The sequence below is a fragment of the Mauremys mutica genome, chromosome 3 (assembly GCF_020497125.1).
Source record: "Mauremys mutica isolate MM-2020 ecotype Southern chromosome 3, ASM2049712v1, whole genome shotgun sequence".
Taxonomy (NCBI): domain Eukaryota; kingdom Metazoa; phylum Chordata; order Testudines; family Geoemydidae; genus Mauremys; species Mauremys mutica.
The window spans coordinates 127,617,226-127,636,583 of NC_059074.1; the positions used below are offsets into that span (position 1 = coordinate 127,617,226).

General features: G+C 39.0%; 1 protein-coding gene across 1 annotated transcript in view; it reads left to right on the top strand.

Moving 5' to 3' along the window:
* Positions 1 to 17,861, top strand: part of SMOC2 (SPARC related modular calcium binding 2) — a 169,464-nt gene extending 151,603 nt beyond the window's left edge. The window contains exons 10-13 of the mRNA XM_045009508.1: positions 4,721 to 4,823; positions 9,389 to 9,663; positions 13,407 to 13,450; positions 16,208 to 17,861. Coding sequence (XP_044865443.1) covers positions 4,721 to 4,823; positions 9,389 to 9,663; positions 13,407 to 13,450; positions 16,208 to 16,231 — 446 coding nt within the window. The 3' untranslated portion in view covers positions 16,232 to 17,861. The remainder of the gene's footprint in view (positions 1 to 4,720; positions 4,824 to 9,388; positions 9,664 to 13,406; positions 13,451 to 16,207) is intronic.
* Positions 17,862 to 19,358: the final 1,497 nt, after the last annotated feature.

Sequence of the window (19,358 nt, forward strand, 5' to 3'; positions counted from 1 at the left end):
TAATACTGGATGAACCTCAAAATGTCAGGAGTTTGGGTTCATTTTGTCTAAACATAAGCATTCAAAATATCAGATGCTTCATCAAACAATCCAGACCCCCTAGAACTGCAAAACTGGGCTGGATATTGTGTAGGAAGTCACTGCCTCAAACAATTTCCAAAACACCCTGTTTCCAATCAGGCATAGAGTAAAGCAAGAACAGTGTTTCCTCTGAGTAGGTCAGTACTTTTGCCTCAATTTCCAGCTAGAACCAGGAAAACAGAAGTGCGCCAAAAAAAAAAATTACAAATAAAGTCAGCCAAACTTTTTCAAGTTTTGCTTTGAATTTTACATGACAGTTGAGAAGCTTCTTATATTTCAGTCCGACTCACCTATGCTCTAGCCTCAAAACTACATCCCTGAAAAGTCACAGACAATAGCATCACTAACCTTCAACACCATATAAGGCAAGAAAACAGTTTTTCACTCTATTTACTTTATATTGTATTTTAATGATTCTTCTTTTATTGCATAACCAGAATAATAATAGTGCTAAAATATACTCTCAGCAAACTGCTTTTGCCATTGTCAAAAATGTCTTTGTCCAACTTCAACATTTCATCACTTGCAAAAACTAATTCATTGGCTCATCTCTTCTGTTATTCCCATTACACCTTAATTTTAGTGTATTTAACTATATAAGTAACATAGTAGTCTGTCTAATGAACTTGGACTAACAAAATTAGACATATATATTCCAAGCTCTAAATATTTTGGATTTTAATATATGAGCCTAAAAGATATTTCTTTTACTACCTCTCGCTTACTATTCTCTCTGGTTTTCTTAAATTAAGACAAAGAAAATTCACATAAAACCCGCAAAACATATAGGTTTACTGGAGAGTTGAAATCTACCTCCCAGCCCAGGGTTAGCAGCCCGGCCTGTGTGTGCCATGTGTGTGAGATACTGGGGCCACTGGATTTTAAGGCATAGTGGATCTATAGCCCTCCTCTGGCTCACCCCCATCCTATCACACTGCATCCTTATGCACTAGACCACATGGGGTTGGCACAGAGACCCTTTCAACAGTGTCCAGCCCACCTCTAGTGTGACCCCTCTGCAGGGTTTAAGTGCTGAGAATGACCTCACCTGGCCCTCTGCACTACAGGTGAACTTCACCAAAAGGGAAGAAGGATGGGTTTGTGGTTAAGGCATTGAACCAAGACACACAAATTAGGAGGTGCTCAAATACCACACGGATACAGGTCACACAAAGTTCCTAGACAGACAGGAATTTTCCATTACTTACCTGAAAAAAAGCAAACCTCCAATCTTTTATATAAAACTACCAACACTAACAAGTATGCTTTGCTGACCTTTGCTCTCCGTTATACTTGTGCAGCCCCACTGAAGTCAAGGGGGCTACATAGGTACAAGTGACAAGAGCCTTTGGCCCATTGTTTAAGTCTTGTCACATGGAAAAGCATCTATAATCTTCAAAGGGATTTCAGTAAGTGTCGGGTACTAGCTTCTAGAGAGGAGATTTAGCCCTATGTTAATATTAACAAACAAAAGGGAGTAAAAAATCCTCATACTCAAGTTAAATGCTATCAGACTTGAGACAAATAACTCAAGATACAATTTCCTCGGTTGCTGACACACCAGGAGGGTTAGTGTGAATACAGCAAATGACGACTCTCTCTAATGATCTTTTTTTTTTAATTATTATTATTTTTTTTACCATTTAGACATTTTTACAGCAGTGAACAAACACACTTTTCTTCTCATTCCTGTAAGTGTGCTGCAAAAGACTTTCTTTTGAGATTGAGCATACTCTACTTTAGCTCACTAAGGCTGGTGCTCCACAGAGCTAATTCTAAGAGGAGACATATTTATACAGAGATGTGTGTATGTGTGCACACACATGCGTGTATGCATAAATATAAAATTAATTTTGCTTAATTGCTTTTATATTGTTGTGTTTCTAGCTGAAGTGAGGTGTTTGTGTGTTCCTGTCATGTGTGATATGTATTGGATGGTTCAAGGTTTCTAAGGACTATTCTATATTTGACTGGAGAATGTAATTGTGGGTAAAACTATCCCTAAAGTAAACACTTAATTCTGTGTTACATCTCTGAACTCTTGTCTCCAAGGCCTAACCTTGGAGTGTAACATCATGTGGTTTCAAATTCAATCCTTTAACAACAAATTATTTACGTAAGCTGTCAAACCCACACAATATAGGCAGCAGTACAAAAAGAAACGGGAGCAAGTATACCATAGTAAAAGTCATAAGAGCTTCATAACAAACTAGCCTTCCCCTTTCGGCATGCAGTCCACTGAGAGTGAATTATTCATTACAATCCAACAAAACGTCCCCCTAGCTCTGCCATTTTAGCCACAAGCTTGTGGGAAATTAAAGCACAGCATGAGGCCCCCAGAGAATTATTCTGCGTTGATAACACCTGCAGAGAACAGAGGTTTCACTATGTTGTGATTACTGTGTAACTGCCCTCACGTCAGCAAAAGTTATAATTGGGAGAAACTGAATATTTGCTCTGTGCTTAAGTGGTGAGGATTTTGTGTGGTTTCAATTCATGTTAAGTAGCAGAGTTGTAACTGAGAATGTTTCACAGCAACAGTTTGTTTGTTTTAACAGTAAGGTTTTTTCTTTACAAAGATTACTGTCCAACTGCTCTCGCAATTTTATGAAACACACAATTAGGAACCCCAGTTCATTTTAAGCAAAATTGCCTGTAGCTGGCCTGTAACTATGAGAGGGGTTTTTTTTTGTTTGTTTTTTGTTTTTGTAATTTCTTGTGAATTAAGACATTGATTTATTTTCTTGTCTGGCTTTGCCTCATATGAATTGCTAACGTCTGATTTTTGAATTTGTGTGTGTACATTATGCGTGTCTGACAGCGGGATGGACAGCCACTGGAAAACATTCCTACCCATAACCTTTGTTTCTTCCCGGTGTGTCAAAGTTTTTACAAAGTGACATAAAAAATTGAAACGTAGCTCCTAAATTAACCAATTTGGATGTTAAAAATAAGCCAAAAAGAAAGAGAGAGAGAAAAAAAAAAAGCAAGAAAGAGAGACAGGGAGGTCAAGTCGTCTCAAGCTATTGTTTACTCTGCTAATTTTTCTTCCTTAGTGATTTTATTTTCCATAAGCACTGCCTCCGTTCTCAGATTGTGTTCAGTGGAAAGTAGAGAATGACTAAAGCAAAGAGGAACTCTTCTAAGAGAGTCACATTTGGTTTTAGATATGTGCTTTTAGTATAATGCAACTTGCTTCAGTGAATTCCTGTTACATGCATCTTACATGAATAAAATAGCCCCAGTGCCAAGGGGAAATATATAAGACAGGGAATTTGTAACTGCATAAATGTATTAGACATAATATGCAGTGGCTTCTGCTGCTGCACACAACAGGAAAACAGCTTAACCCATTCTGACTGTGCTACTGCTCAGGACTAATATAACAGCAACTCATTTCCTTGTATCAACACAGGACATATTAAACAATAACTTGCCAGACAAGGTTGAGCTTTTCAGTCTCAGATAATTCCACCTCCTTCTTGGAGGGCCATTGTGAAGTGTAATAAAGTAATGAATCCCTACTGATACACTCATCTTCCTTCCCCACAAGCCTTCTACGCATTCCCCTCTTCTGCTTTGTGGAAGAACACTGAAGTAACTGGGCTTCCATTGAAGTATTTACCAGTAATATACTAAAGATAGGTTTGAGTTGCAAAATATGGATTTCAGTCCCCTGTCTCCTCTGCAAAGTATGTGAGTATTTGGCTCATGCTGGAGTTTAGTTCAGTCCTTTACAGAGATAGGAGAAAGTATGAAGTTTGGATCAGGATCCCGGGAGTGGGGAAGGACTGGGGAATGAAACAGGTGGATTGTGTAAGTGAAAAATCAATCTGCCCAACAACTGTCAGATTATCAGCTGAATCCCTACGCTCCAGATGCACTGCTTTGAGATTGGATTTTCCAGTGTATATTTGTCCGGTGAATTATGCACCTGAAGTTCTGAACTGTGCTGTCAATCTATTTTAGAGCATTAGCTCCTTGAGGCAGTGACTTTATTATTATTAAGTAGTATCACAGTAGCACCTAGAGGTCCCAACCAAGATCAGGGCCCCATTCTGCTAGGTGCTGTAAAGGAGACAGTCCCTCTCCCTGAAGAATTTACAATCTAAATAGATGAAACAGGCAAAAGGTGGGACAAAAGAAGTATTATCCCCATTTCACAAATGGCAAAATGAGGCACAAAGAGATTAACTGCAGACCACAGTGGTGGTGATCAAGAGTAGCAAAAGAGGGCATCTAAACCCAAGGTATTGCTACTTGGCTTGTACACTGCATTGTCAAATTGTCTGATGGACAAACATCAAATGACTGGGTTTTTTTTCAACGTATCACACCAACAGAGAACTTGTGTTAAAAAACAAAACAAAAAAATCTTGAGATAAAAGGGGAAGCATCCAAACCGTGGGGGCTAGATCTGGATCCAGACTCCCCTGACTTCAAGGGTCATTGGATCTGTTTTCTGGTTCTGATCCATCATTTGGATCTAAACCAAGATGTGAACTTGCCCAAAGTGTGTGGAGAGCTTAAATATAGTGTTCTGGTTCAGGTCCATCTCTAACAAAGAAGTTAAATTTGGAGTTAAATTATTATGTGGAAAATACAACAGAAGAAAAAGGAAACTCTGTTTCCCTCCTAGGTTGTCCAGGGGCCAAGAAGAATGAGTTCCTGACCAGTGTTCTGGATGCACTGTCCACCGATATGGTCCACGCAGTCTCCGATCCATCGTTGTCTTCCAGCAGGTGGGTTTTACTTGGGTGATTGGAAATGGATCTGTAGTGTGTGCCTTTAAAAAGAGTTCTGATTGCATTTGGAAATTTAAAAACAAAACCAAACAAAACCCTTTTAAAAAGCAATTTTATTTCTGTCTCCATGAAGTGAAAACAGATTCCATTAGAACTGTTAGAGAATGTCTCCTGAAAAAAATATCATGGGCTGTATCCACAAGGCAGAAACTGAAAGCCTTTGTTGTTGTTGTTTTGGTGTCTGAATTCTCACCATCAGTACAGCATCAGGTCAAATAAATCACCCAGTCCTAATTTTTGTTTTCTTACTAAACTTCACTTGAAGAAAGTGGGCTGTTTTCCTTTCAATTTTGTCTGTTTCTTGTAAAATAGGGGTCTGCAGCTACAGTAGCTAGGATTTAAAATGCCTAAGTACTAACAATCTTCAGGCTTCTGGGTACAAGCTGCTTACCTACCTGGAGTCAGGAACAAATTTATAGTATTGCACTATCCGAACACATTATGGGGATTTTATGCTTTCTTTTAAAATATCCATCATGGGTCACAGCTGGAGTCAAGATACTGGACTAAACTGAGGGTCTGATCCAGTAAGCCATTGCGTTTTGATGTTCTTCTCCTCTCCATGGTGCTATCCTTTACCCATTTAGTTCTATCTTCAGATTTTCCTTTATATGCTTTAGACTAAATTAATGGATTAGGACCATATTTTGCTCACCAAAGGCTGTTAAGTAAACTAACCAGTCATGAGAAAAGAGGGAAGGTCCTCTCATGGATCAGTAATTGGTTAAAAGATAGGAAACAAAGGGTAGGAATAAATGGTCAGTTTTCATAATGGGAAGTGGTAAATAGTGGAAATGGGATGTGGTAAATGATTAGGAAATGAGTATTAACTCTGAAGTGGCAAAATTTGTATGCAATACAAAATTACTCAAGACAGTTAAGTCCAAAGCTGATTATGACAAGTAACAAAGGGATCTCACAAAACTGGGTGACTGGGAAACAAAATGGCAGATGAAATTCAATATTGATAAGTGCAAAGTAATCCATGTTGGAAAAAATAATCTCAACTGTAAATTAAAAAGTGATGTAGTCTAAATTTAGATGTTTCCACTCAAAAAAGAACTTAGAGTTGTTATGGATAGTTCCCTGAAAACAATGTGCAGTATCAAAAAAGCTAACAGAAAGTTAGGAACCATTAGGAAAGGGATAGATGATGAAACAGAAAATATAATAATGCCACTATGTAAATCCATGGTATGCCCACCCCTTGAATGCTGTGTGCAGTTCTGGTTATCCCACCTCACAGAAAAATATTCGAATTGGAAGAGGTACACAGAAGGGCAACACATATGATTAGGGATATGGAACAGCTTCCATAGGAGGGGAGATTAAAAAGACTGGGACTGTTCATTTTAGAAGAGTGATGGCTAAGGGGTGATATGATAGAGGTCTATAAAATCATGAATGGAGTGGAGAAAATTAATAGGGAAGAATTATTTACCCCTTCACGTAACACAAAAACTAGGGGTCACCCAGTGTAATTAGTAGGCAGAAGGTTTAAAACAAATATAAGAAGTGTTTCTTCAGAAAATGCAGAGCCAACCTATGAAACTTGTTGCTAAGGGATGTTATGAAGGCCAAAACTATAACTGGATTCAAAAATGAATTAGATAAGTTCATGGAGTATAGGTCCATCAATGGCTATTAGCCAAGATGGTCAGGGATGCAACACCATGCTCCTCTGGGTGCCCTAAACCTCTGATTGCCAGAAGCTGGGACTGGACTACAGGAGATGGATCACTTGACATTGCTCTGTTCTTTCCATTCCCTCTGAAGCATCCAGCACTAGCCACTGTCAGAGACAGGATACTGGGCTAGATGGACCATTGGTCTGATCCATCATGGCAGATCTTATGTTATTGGTTATACCCTGGCTACCTCATTGATTTCAATGGGGCTTCCAAAAATGTAACTGAAAGCAGACTCTGACCTTCAGTCTAGAATTTAGCATTCAGCATGTTGAAATAGCAATGAGAGTGGGAGATGCTAAAAATATAATGGTCAAAAGCAATAAGGTCAGTTAATTAAGCACCTCATTTGAATCTCTGCAATGGGAATTTTTAAATAAGCTATGGGAAGGAAAACAATAACTTCCATTTCTCAGTGTAGAGTTTGTAAATGAGAAGTTTCAATTCATAAATCTTAGAAGTGGCTTTTATGCCGAGTGGAACGCTGTTTCCTTTCTTTTAATACAACGTAATGTCCTTCCATCCATACATCTCGTATATGTTTTTCAGCAGAGCAATCATGCTGTGACCATTCCTCTTCTCTCTGGAGAAGACAGAGATATTTCTAAGACACCATGGCTTAAACTGGAAAAGATGGGGTCAATATGAAAATTGAAAGGTGGATAAGGAACTGGTTAAAGGGGAGACTACAATGGGTCGTACTGAAGGGTGAACTGTCAGGCAGGAAGGAGGTTACTAGTGGAGTTCCTCAGGGATCAGTTTTGGGACCAATCTTATTTAACCTTTTTATTACTGACCTTGGCACAAAAAGCGGGAATGTGCTAATAAAGTTTGCGGATGACACAAAGCTGGGAGGTATTGCTAACACAGAGAAGGACCGGGATATCATACAGGAAGATCTGGATGACCTTGTAAACTGGAGTAATAGTAATAGGATGAAATTTAATAGTGAAAAGTGCAAGGTCATGCATTTAGGGATTAATAATAAGAATTTTAGTTATAAATTGGGGACACATCAGTTGGAAGTAACAGAGGAGGAGAAGGACCTCGGAGTATTGGTTGATCACAGGATGACTATGAGCCGCCAATGTGATATGGCCGTTAAAAAAGCTAATGCAGTTTTAGGATGCATCAGGCGAGGTATTTCCAGCAAAGATAAGGAGGTGTTAGTACCGTTATATAAGGCACTGGTGAGACCTCATCTAGAATACTGTGTGCAGTTCTGGTCTCCCATGTTTAAGAAGGATGAATTCAAACTGGAACAGATTCAGAGACGGGCTACTAGGATGATCCGAGGAATGGAAAACCTGTCTTATGAAAGGAGACTGAAAGAGCTGGGCTTGTTTAGCCTAACCAAAAGAAGGTTGAGGGGGGATATGATTGCTCTTTATAAATATATTGGAGGGATTAATATTAGGGAGGGAAAGGAATTATTTAAGCTTAGTACCAATGTGGACACAAGAACAAATGGGTATAAACTGGACACTAGGAAGTTTAGACTTGAAATTAGACGAAGGTTTCTAACCATTAGAGGAGTGAAGTTCTGGAACAGCCTTCCAAGGGGAGTGGTGGGTGCAAAAGACATATCTGGCTTTAAGACTAAGCTTGATAAGTTTATGGAAGGGATGGTATGATGGGATAGCCTAATTTTGGCAATTAATTTTGGCAATTGATCTTTGATTATCAGTAGGTAAGTATGCTCAGTGGTCTGTGATGGGATGTTAGATGGGATGGGATCTGAGTTACTGCAGAGAGTTCTTTCCTGGGTGCTGGTGGGTGAGTCTTGCCCACATGCTCAGGGTTTAACTGATCGCCATATTTGGGGTCAGGAAGGAATTTTCCTCCGGGGCAGATTGGCAGAGGCCCTGGAGGTTTTTCGCCTTCCTCTGCAGCATGGGGCATGGGTCACTTGCTGGAGGATTCTCTGCAGCTTGAGGTCTTCAAACCACAATTTGAAGACTTCAGTAACTCAGACATAGGTTAGGGGTTTGTTATAGAAGTGGATGGGTAAGATTCTGTGGCCTGCTTTGTGCAGGAGGTCAGACTAGATGATCATAATGGTCCTTTCTGACCTTAAAGTCTATGAGTCTATGATTCCACAACACACACACTCAATATTTTTCTGTGGTAACCATGTGTCTTCTGTGATTGTATACTTAAATCATAACAGAGACAAGAATTATTAATTCCTGTACTTCCCCTTCTTTATGGCAAGAAGATATTTTAGCATCATCATCTTTCCCAGAGAAACAGGAAATTATGCATATTTGTCTTTATTCTCATCTGCCTGCCTGCATTTTCTTTCTGACGTTGGCTCCTGTCAGCATCCTTGAATCATGATTGGCTTTGTGTGTATTTGTGCGATGGTGCCCTCTAGTTGCTGCATCACAGAATATAAGGGACCTGCTATTGTTAGCCTCTGTGGACAGTCTTCTTTAGTTTAGGTGGCAGAGACTTGGAATTTGCAGCAAAACCAGAATTCCAGTCTCAGCTCACCAGTGATGGGATGTGTGATTTATAATGATCATTTATAAAATGTTTGCACCAATATGAACATTTTTACTGATTCACCATTTAAAAACTTTCAAACCACCAAAAAATGTAAGTGTGATCACTGTATAATAATGGTATTCATGTGCAGTTCTTGTAAAACCTGGACTCCTCAGGACATCAAAAGTTAGTCACAAATGATTTTTCAAGTCACCCTACCTCACTAAAATACCCTTATCTACTAATACTAATCTAAAAATTCATAAGTAACATAAGAGGATTGTGTGATCAAATGTAAAGTGTAATGTTCTGTTCGCATTGCAGGCTTTCAGAACCTGATCCAAATCATACTCTGGAAGAGAGAGTGGTCCACTGGTATTTCAAACAACTTGATAAAAATTCCAGTGGCGATATTGGCAAAAAGGAAATCAAGCCGTTCAAGAGATTCCTGCGAAAAAAGTCAAAGCCCAAAAAATGTGTGAAGAAGTTTGTAGAATACTGTGATGTGAACAATGACAAATCCTTATCAGTTCAAGAATTAATGGGTTGTCTGGGCGTAACAAAAGAAGACGGTAAAGCAGACACAAAGAAACGCCACAGTAAGAACCTTTTCTAACTATCCTTTTAACTAGATTTTTTGATCAGGCAGAGATTAAGGTTAAAGTTGATAGGCCACAGCCTCTGGGAATCCTGCAAAAGGTATAAAAACAGTGATGGCAACTATGACTAACTAATAGAGGTTCTTTAGTTCAAGTGGTAGGGTTGGTGTTTTTGTATCAGATGGTCAACAGTTCAAGTTCCAACAAAGGCAATAGCCTCTCTCTCTGATCATCAAATACTAACCTGTTGAAGTTATTATTGCATGATAGGAAGGCAAAGAGGGTAAGTTAGTACTAAATTCCACTAGAAAGTCACTCCAGCAGAACAACATGTTCTGGCTACAATGAAGATACATTTGCTTGTTCTTTGGTGTCTTGCTATGGAAGGAAGTTCACTTTCTAGTAGCTACTCGAGCCATTTCTAGAGCACCACTGAATGCTCTGAAGAAAGACTGTCCATCCCTCCATTAAGCAGACAGAATGGTTGCTGGTACACAGAGACTTTGAGAATTGATGGAGAGGGAGTCAAATAATTGAAGATCTTTGCAGCACTGGGAAAATCACCCACATCATCCCTGAGAATGCTGGAAAGTGGGAGACAAAGTCTCTGTTTATACACTTGTTTTGTATTATAAGAGGCTGTAATTAAAATGTGACTGGAGAATAGCTGTACAGTTTGCTTAATATTTTTAAGAACATAGAATAGGGACCCCAGTCAAAGACCAGTAAACAAAACTATCACAAGTGTGATAAGGAAAGAGAAGAATATGCTGACTGGGAAACTTCTGTCAAAAACAAATTGTTCCCCATACAGCTTTTATTCATGTAGGTCAGAGAAAATAGGGTAACCGTGGTAGATTGCAGTCATAAAGGAAACTGGGTATTAGCAGACAAATAGATTTAGTAAAACATATCTAATCCAATATATTTTCTGTGGGCTGAATAATAATAATACTGAGTACTTTTCACCTATACAGCAGATCCAAAAATCATTGCGCAAAGGTACAGAAGTATCATTATTCCCACCTTACGGAGGTGAAAATAGAAAGTTAACAGCCTGGTTAAAGTCAACAGCCTGGTTCTCATTTATACTAAAGCTGCTATACACGCCGCTGGCTGTGTAAAAAGGTGCAAATGTAACAATTTACCCATTTACATCTACTTTAAGGCCCCATTGCACTGCCAGGCAGTGCACGGCAGTCTTAGTTTAAATGAGGACCAGGCCCCAAGGCCAGGTCTATATTTCAGACCTATATCAATATAATTGTGTCATTCAGGGTGAAAAATCCACACCCCTGAGCGATGTAGTTATACTTACCTAGCCCCGTGAAGACAGGTATGTCGACAGGAGAGATTCTCCTGTCAACATAGCTATCGCCTCTCAGGCAGGTGAATTAACTACATTGACAGGAGAAGCTCTCCCAAGTATAGGAGTGTCTTCACTAAAGCGCTACAGCTGCATCAGTGCAGCTGCGCCCCAGTAGCACTGTATGTGAAGACAAGCCCTAAGTGATTTGACCCAGGACACACAGCAAGTCAATGACAGGACTTGGACTAAAACCCAGTTTTCTTTACTCAGTCTCCTATGCTCTGCCCAATGGACCACTCAATGGATTTTGGTTGCTGGAAACTGCTGGTTTTCTGTCAAATCAAAAATGCCAAAGAAAATTTGACAAAAATAAAAAAAAGCCACTGAAATTTTTTTACAAAGGGAAAATAAGTTCCCCACTAGCCCTAATCATTTTTAATGTGTGTGTGTTTTTTTTAAAGGTTCACCTTTAAAATTTAAAAAAGAAATAAATTCCTAGTTTGTACAATATGGGGAATGTGTCCTGACTGATGAGCCTGATTTTTCTCTCACTCCAGTGTAAAATGGGCATGACTTCACTGAAGTCAGAGTTACACTGGTATAAGAGAGGGGAATTAGGCCTGATGTGTACAAGTGATTCCATAATCTTGAATGGGTGCTACACATGCCACATGGGCACCATTTCTTTTATCAACAGATATAAAACCAGAGAATCACAATACCTACCTTGGTTCCCCTTGGCTCCAGCAGGAAGCAAGCTCCAGCAGCCATTTACAGGGTACATGTTTCTTCCCCCATTGCACCAGCTCACTTTGCTGGCCAGCATGTTGGGAGTCAAAACTAAGGTTCCATCTACTCCATACCCCCCCCTCCACCTAGTCACTTCCAAGGGCAGTGGGAGATGAGACTCCATGAAGCCTGCTTTCTTCCCTGCATTCAGATTAGCAATCTGGATATATGCTTATGCATAGCCTCTTACAGGCAAGTGACAAAATTTCCCTTTATACATTACATCATAATGATCCCTGCTGGGTGGTGGGGCATACGCTGTGGGGTAGTGATTAAAAATAAAAGGAAACGCCACCAGACAGCCATCCGTTTTCCGTGCTCTTTGCTCTTGAGGGAGATTAGAATAAAATCCAGAGCAATAAATAAATGAGTTTGAGATGTCCAACATTAATTGAATAGATGACAACACTCACTGAACAAGTGTCAGATATTTACTGGGAAGGAATCCAGTTATTCAGCTTTCAAGTCACTCCAATAAAGAGGCAGCTTTGTTATTAGGAGGGGAAAGCAGAAAATGCATTTTTAGTGAGATGCTTGAAATGGAGGATCTCATTTATGAAAAAATATTAAGTTATATTGCCCCTATTATGAAATGTCATTCTTAGGAGCTTCCTGTTCTCTAGAATGCTCTTATTATTGCCATAAGCAATACAAATGAAAATATACTAGGCAAACCAAAGGGAAAACATTTTCATGTAACCTTATTGAACTAGCCTAATGAAAGTTCATTAATCTAATCTCCATATATCTGGAACTAAATGTAACCTTATCACTAATCATAGTATCGCAGACAAGAGAAAAAGTCACCACATAATGCTGTTATTTAAAGAACACTAGATGACTTGTCCAAGGTCACATGGAGTTGATGTAACAATGGGATTAATAAGCAGGTGTCCCCTGCCGCTGTCACCACATTGCCTCTCTGTCAAAGTCCATCTTAATAGAAAATCAGTGATCAAGTCTGTCTTGTAGGCAAAGCAACCATCTAGCCTCATGGAAAGTTTGTGATGCAGAGCATTTCATTAATGATTGCTCATTGCTTATAAATACCCAGAACCATGGGCCCATTTCCAGGAGTTCCTATCAGTTAAAACCAAGGATTCTACACAGGTTTTCTAGGGTCTCTGAGGAGATGCTGCCCTCCACCCACTTTGTCGGTGTCACTGGGTATTTTCACAGTGCTCCCAGTTTAGATAAGACATTCCACTGCATTTTGGTTTCGTCAGTGGACCCTGTTCTTGTATTCCAGTTGTGCCATTGGAGTGGACAAGAAATGCAGATTTGGTCTAGAGGCTTCAAAGGCAGCAAGCAGCATGGATACAAGATTTTACACTGTGGTGTCTTTTCTTTAATCAAATTTATGTTGCTTTACACTGTAGGCAGATGGCACAGAAAAATCTCCATTCCACTTCAGCTGCATTCTCCAGTCCTTATAGAGCAACCATTGCAATATTCTGCAGTAACGTGCAGCACACTGCTGATTACAATATTACTGTAGTGGTTTTAAGTGGAAAGCACTTTATGGTGTTATTTCTGTAATAGGGGAACATCATTTATCCACTAGCAATAAGAAAAACGTACTCAATATTGCACAGAAACAACATGCAAGCTATTCTCATGACTTTTTTCCCCTCTCTTCTACCAGCCCCCCAAAATAATCCTGAAAGCACTTCCTCCAACAGGCAGCAGGTAAGTACTGGACAGAGCTCTTTCCATTCTGCCTCTCTATACTGTATTTTTCAGCTATTATAGTTTCAGCCTTAAGGCTACACATACTAGCCAGGGTCATCTGACACTGTGACCTGGGTGGAAGGATTCCCCATGGAACTGTTCAGCAAACAGCCTGTTTATTCAGACCGGTTGAAATTCTCACTTGTGCAGAGGGCCCCCACAAAGCCTATGCACCACTTATCCCCCATTTAGAGCTTGTCTTCACTAGTGCAAAGATGTGTTTTTAATCCACCTAAAGTAGCCCCAGCAGTTGTAGTTTTAACACATTTGCTGGTTGAGGTAAACTTTAGTTGGCAATCTAGGTTTTACCTTGATTCGCCGACACATTATAACTACAATTTGCCTTCTCTTCAGTAGGATTATAACAAATGCCAAGAAAATTCTTTTCCCTAGTGAAGACAAGATCAGTCAGGGTATTAATGGGGCCTAGATTTCTATTGTTATTTATTAGAGTCAGTGTGCTTGGTGCTGTACAGGACACAGTTATAGACTCCCTACCCAGGAGACATTACAGTCAAAACAATACAGACATTGAGCAGATAGGATGCACTGGGAAGGCCAGGGGAAGGGATTGAAGGTTGCTATTTTGGCATGGATTTATATTTATATATAATTTTAAATTAACAATTCACTTCCGGAGGGCATCATGGATAGAACTGCCGGTTACTTTTATATCAGGCATACCACAAGACAGTTACCATGTAACCAATATTAATGTACAGGAGACAGAAGAAGGTGATGAATTGGCTTTTAAATTACTAATGAAAATACATTATTTAAAGTAACAATCCAGGGGATTAAACAGCAGCATTAGACCAGACAGAATGATCATAATTGTGGTTAATTAAACACCACTTCCTATCTATTGGAGAGCTAAATTTGTCAAAAAGCAAACAAACAAATACAGGATGAAATTGCTATAGCATTTCCCAAAGCTAAGGCAAAGGTCTTTGATTGCTACTAGCCAATTTGTTATTTATTTTATCTCATGATTTGTTTAATGTTATATGCACACTTCCTAAGGCAAGCTCTGCATTTGTTGTGGGTTTTACCAGAGCTCTCCTATACACGCCTTTGATGGAATGTAAAACGTTCTCACAGCTACAGAGATGTAATAAATTTCCCTTTGTTTAAACAAATGTTCATAGTCTTAACTTTTCAAATCCTGCCCGCAAATCACTTACACTTTAAACAGGGCAGCCTGAAAACAATGACTATGGCGGAACTCAAAAAACGTTCAAAGGGTTATTTTAATTACATAATAGCAAATATTGGCACATGTGTGTAACGCTCAAAGCATAACATGCCCCCCTTCCCTTTTCCTGTAATCTGATTCTAACATGTAACATCTATAATGAAAGAGCCCTACTGTTTCTATTTTTTTTTTAAAGCTTTACTTTTTTGCTGACTCAGAATCCATTATTTTAAAAGCTGTTGGAGAGAAATGATAGCCTTGAATCTTAAAAGGTTGGCTGTGCAAGCCATCTGTTGGCAGTCACACACTATAACAATGCAAAGCTACGAATGTCCCTCATATGGAAAAGGTGGCTTTCATCACAAAAGCTTGCACTTGAAAGGAAGCCATTGGAAATTAAGTAATCTGGTTAGGAGCTGCTCAGAAGAAACCACCTGCCTAAAAGAGAATGGTCAAATCAGCCACTTTGAAGATGGGCAATTGAACAAGAATCATCATGGGAAGGACCACATCATTTTCCTTAGTAATTCTTTTTTTAATTGGAAGAGTGAACAAAGCATTACCCCATATTCAGTAACATAGATTGTGTGAATATATAGATATAGGCACATACACCAAAGTCGATGTAGTCTCATGTGTGACTTTTCAATCTGAAATAAAATATTAATAGAGTTCAAAGAATTAGGTTAGTAGCCACATGTCACTTGCTTTACTCAGCTTCCTGCTACACATCAGCCCCCCCCCCACGGCAAATAGTCTGGGGTATATTAACAGGGATGTCATATGTAAGACGTGGTAACTGACCTATTCTACTCAGCACTGATGAGGCCTCAGTTGGAGTATTGTGTCCAATTTTGAACAAAACATTATATGGATAAACTAGAGAGAGTCCAGAAGAGAGCAATAAAAATGATTGAAGGTTTAGAAAACCCAGCCTATGAGGAAAGGCTAAAAAAACCTAGATATGTTTAGTCTTGGGAAAAGAAGACTGAGCGCGGACCTAATAACAATCTTCAAATATGTTAAGGGCTGTTATAATGAGGACCATGATCAATTGTTCTCCATGTCCATCCATTGAGGGTAAGAGAAGATGTAATGGGCTTAATCTGCAGCAAGGGAGATTTAGGTTAGATATTAGGAAAAAACTTTCCAACTGTAAAGGTAATTAAGCACTGGATAGTCTACAAACACCCATCAAAGATGGTTTAGATATACTTGGTCCTGCCCCATCATAGCTGTTATTATCTAGAACTGTGTGTTTTGCAGAACCCAAGGATGCCATAGGTAGAAGGTTGTAAAGATGTTGCTTTTGTCAATCTACATGGACAGCAAAATAGATTAACTCTTTGGGGGGCAAGGTTTGTTTTTTATGTGTTTGTACAACATCCAGCACAATGGGGCCATTATCTTGACTGGGGACTATGGACAGCACTGGAATATAAATAATAAGTGTTGGTATGTATATTAAATTACTTGCAGGCATTACTAATAATATAACCTTTTAAAAAATATCTTTTCAGCAAAGCTCTAAGAAGCAAGGATGAACAGCTTACATATCCAAGCCAGATCTCTTTGACATGTGGGAGATTTCCTCACCAAAAGGCAATAAAAAAAAAACAACCATAGTATTTGCACTTTGTACTTTAAAATGTAAATTCACCTTGTAGAAATGAGATATTTAAACAGACTGTTTTTTTAATCTGTGAAAATGTAACAGCTAGTTTTGAAAAAATTATCACATACAATGTATGTGCCTTCTTTTGTCGTATGAAATCTGTATGTGTTGGAGATGTAAAAGTTTGCATTTAAACTTTTTTTTTAAGTAGCTTTCTTGCAAACATTAATATAGAAACCTGACTCTAGGTATCTTGGTTTCAATAGTATGCCTTGTTTTTCTTTACCAATACAGTCATTTAAACATAGTTATGCTGAAAAACTGCTTAAGATCTACTGTATTGACAATTTTGTCCAAGCAGTGTTGGAGATTTTATGTTTCCAAGTCCAAGGGAAGTGTGAAAATTGCTGTTGACTCATTTTTTCAGCCTCTAAGTGAATGGATATTTCCCTGCTGGTAACATTTTTTTTTATTATTTTGCTTTCCAAAGATAATGCAATGAGAATGCAACCACTAAAGGATTCCAACAGCTATTCTACGGTTAGGTCTCTTGTAGAAAAATGTATTTTATCCATTTGACGTGCCTTCCATTATAAATTTGACTAAGGTTTTTGTTTTTGTTTTTGGGTTCATGTATGGGGAGGGGGATATGCCCTTTTGCCTGAATTAGTCATGCAACTAACTGAAAAGCAATATCACTCAAGTTAGCCTCTGTCAAGCCCTAGAGCATGTTCCTGCAGTTAGCATAAGGCAGCAAAGGGACACAGTTGTTCAGTATTGTAAATCTAATTATGAAGAGACAAAGAAGGCTAAACAGACTTGTCTGTCTTTTGTTTTCCCTACACCTGGCTGAGCCCCCATCCATTCCTGGGGGTGCCGCAGGGTCCATGAGACGGTAAAGCTATCACAGAACAAATTATAAATAGTTGCTGTAAGGAGGTGTAATCAGAAAAATCCCTGCCTTGGGCATTCTCCTTGCTCTCTGGGAGAAGTTCCTACAAGTTTTCATACCTTTTCTGTCATGTTTTCCCTCTCTCTCTCTTTTCTTTCTTTTGGAGTGCCTTAAGGGAACAGGAACTTGCAGATGTGAACTAGCAGGGGACTTGAAAAAAGGTTCAGACCTTGAAAATGAATTATAAGTAATTGAATTGATCAATGCAGTGATAAATGGACTGCTGGCATCTAAAAACCATAATATGGAGGGGTGGGTACGTTGCAATGAGCAGCAGTTGTGTAGGACCTGCCTTGGGAGCAATATGTAGATTAGCTAGTCAGAAGGATGACTTGGATCAAACTCGCATATGAAAAATCTTTGTTACAGAAACAAAAGTTTCATTTAAATTCCACATGTGAATATATGCTGAAATATTGCTACGAGACTGTGCATACATTGGAATTGTTAAAAAAAGAACATGCTAAGGTGTTTTGGGGGTATTTTTGGGAGGGCAAATGTGTGTTTTCTTTGTAAAAGCCTTTTTTATTCAAAATTTGATATCCTTTTATAATGCTAAACTTTGAATTTAATCTTTTTTTAGATTAAAGCTTAGTATGCTATCAAACCTGTTCTGGTTGTTTTGATTCTATGACGTGAATAGCCTCTAAGAGACAACAGAGGCTAATGAAGTAAATCATTTCCAATTTTTCCTCCAAACCCACTTCTTTTCCAGCAATCACCCACACTCTGTACCTACCAATCAAGGTTCTTAGACAGCCCCCATCTCTCTGGTTTCCACACACCTTGTGAGGCAGCTTAATAGGAACATTTAATAATTTAACAAATATAGAACAAACACAATGATAATTGGTGTGGCTACAACCACATTGGACATTATACCATTTCAACCACCTTTTGTTCTGGGTTCCTTGCAGACTGTCATCTCACCCTATATTAGTTCATGTCTTTTCTACATTGTAAATTCTTCAAGATAGAATCTTTGGGTTAGATCCTCAGCTTGTTGTAAAATGCACAGCTGAGGTGTATAAGTAAAAATAATAGGCTCAGTTCTGGAAGGTGTTAAGTACTCAACACCTCTCAAGAAAGCTCAGCAAGACTGGGCCCAATGTGATTAACAATAGCATTTGTCAGTAGAAATCTGACTCTAAATCACTATGCTCTTCAGAAGAGATGTTATGTGTATGCAATGGAACAATCTTCCATGGAAATTTCCATGACACTTTTTTCAAAAACAGGGGTAAGAAAAGGGCCATTCGAGTCAGCTTGTTTGAAGAATAGTCTTTAAAGTCTTAAATACATGTTATGACCATTAACAAAATAGCCAAAGAGCAGTATGGGATCTAACAACATGACTCTTATGAAATTCCATGACTAAAACCTCAGAAGTTATTTAAAAAATCTTAGGGATTATAGTCATGTAAATGTTCCCCTGCCAGAACCATGGTTTGGTTTTAATGTCCTGCATCTGAGCTACTATAAATAATACATAGTTCTTAAAATTGGATTTAGAGCTGAGCACAAAGCAAAACCCAGGATAACATACCTGATCATCAGGAAAATTCAGTGCTGGCCCATATATCTATTTGGAGACAAGCTTAGTCCCTTAACTTGTACATCCACAAATTGGAGAAATGCAGATGAAGCTTGGGCCCTCTCTTTGTAACCAGACATGTTCCTGATCCTACAAAGGGAGCTATGTTGATAGACCCTTAGGCCCACGCAGAGTACCAATGACTTCTTTCGGACACCATGTAGGTCTAATGGTATGTCTACACTTTGAGCTGGAGGTGTAACTTCCAGTTTGAGGAGCCATACCTGCGCAACCTCTGATCAAGTTTGTGCTCTAAAAATAGAAGAGTAGCTCTCCAGGATAAGGGACTAGCTTCCCAAGTACATGCCTAGCTTGTTGGTCGGCTATGTATTCAGATGCCCCAGAGCTAGCCACCCAAGTACATACCCATGCAAAATGCCAGGCACGTGCTCAGGAGGCTAGTTCCTCCCACCATTCACACCATGGCAACTGAATACATATCTGTCCAAGATGCGAGGTGTGTACTGGGGCAGCTAACTCCTCCCAATGCTTAGGTGGCAGTGGCTACAG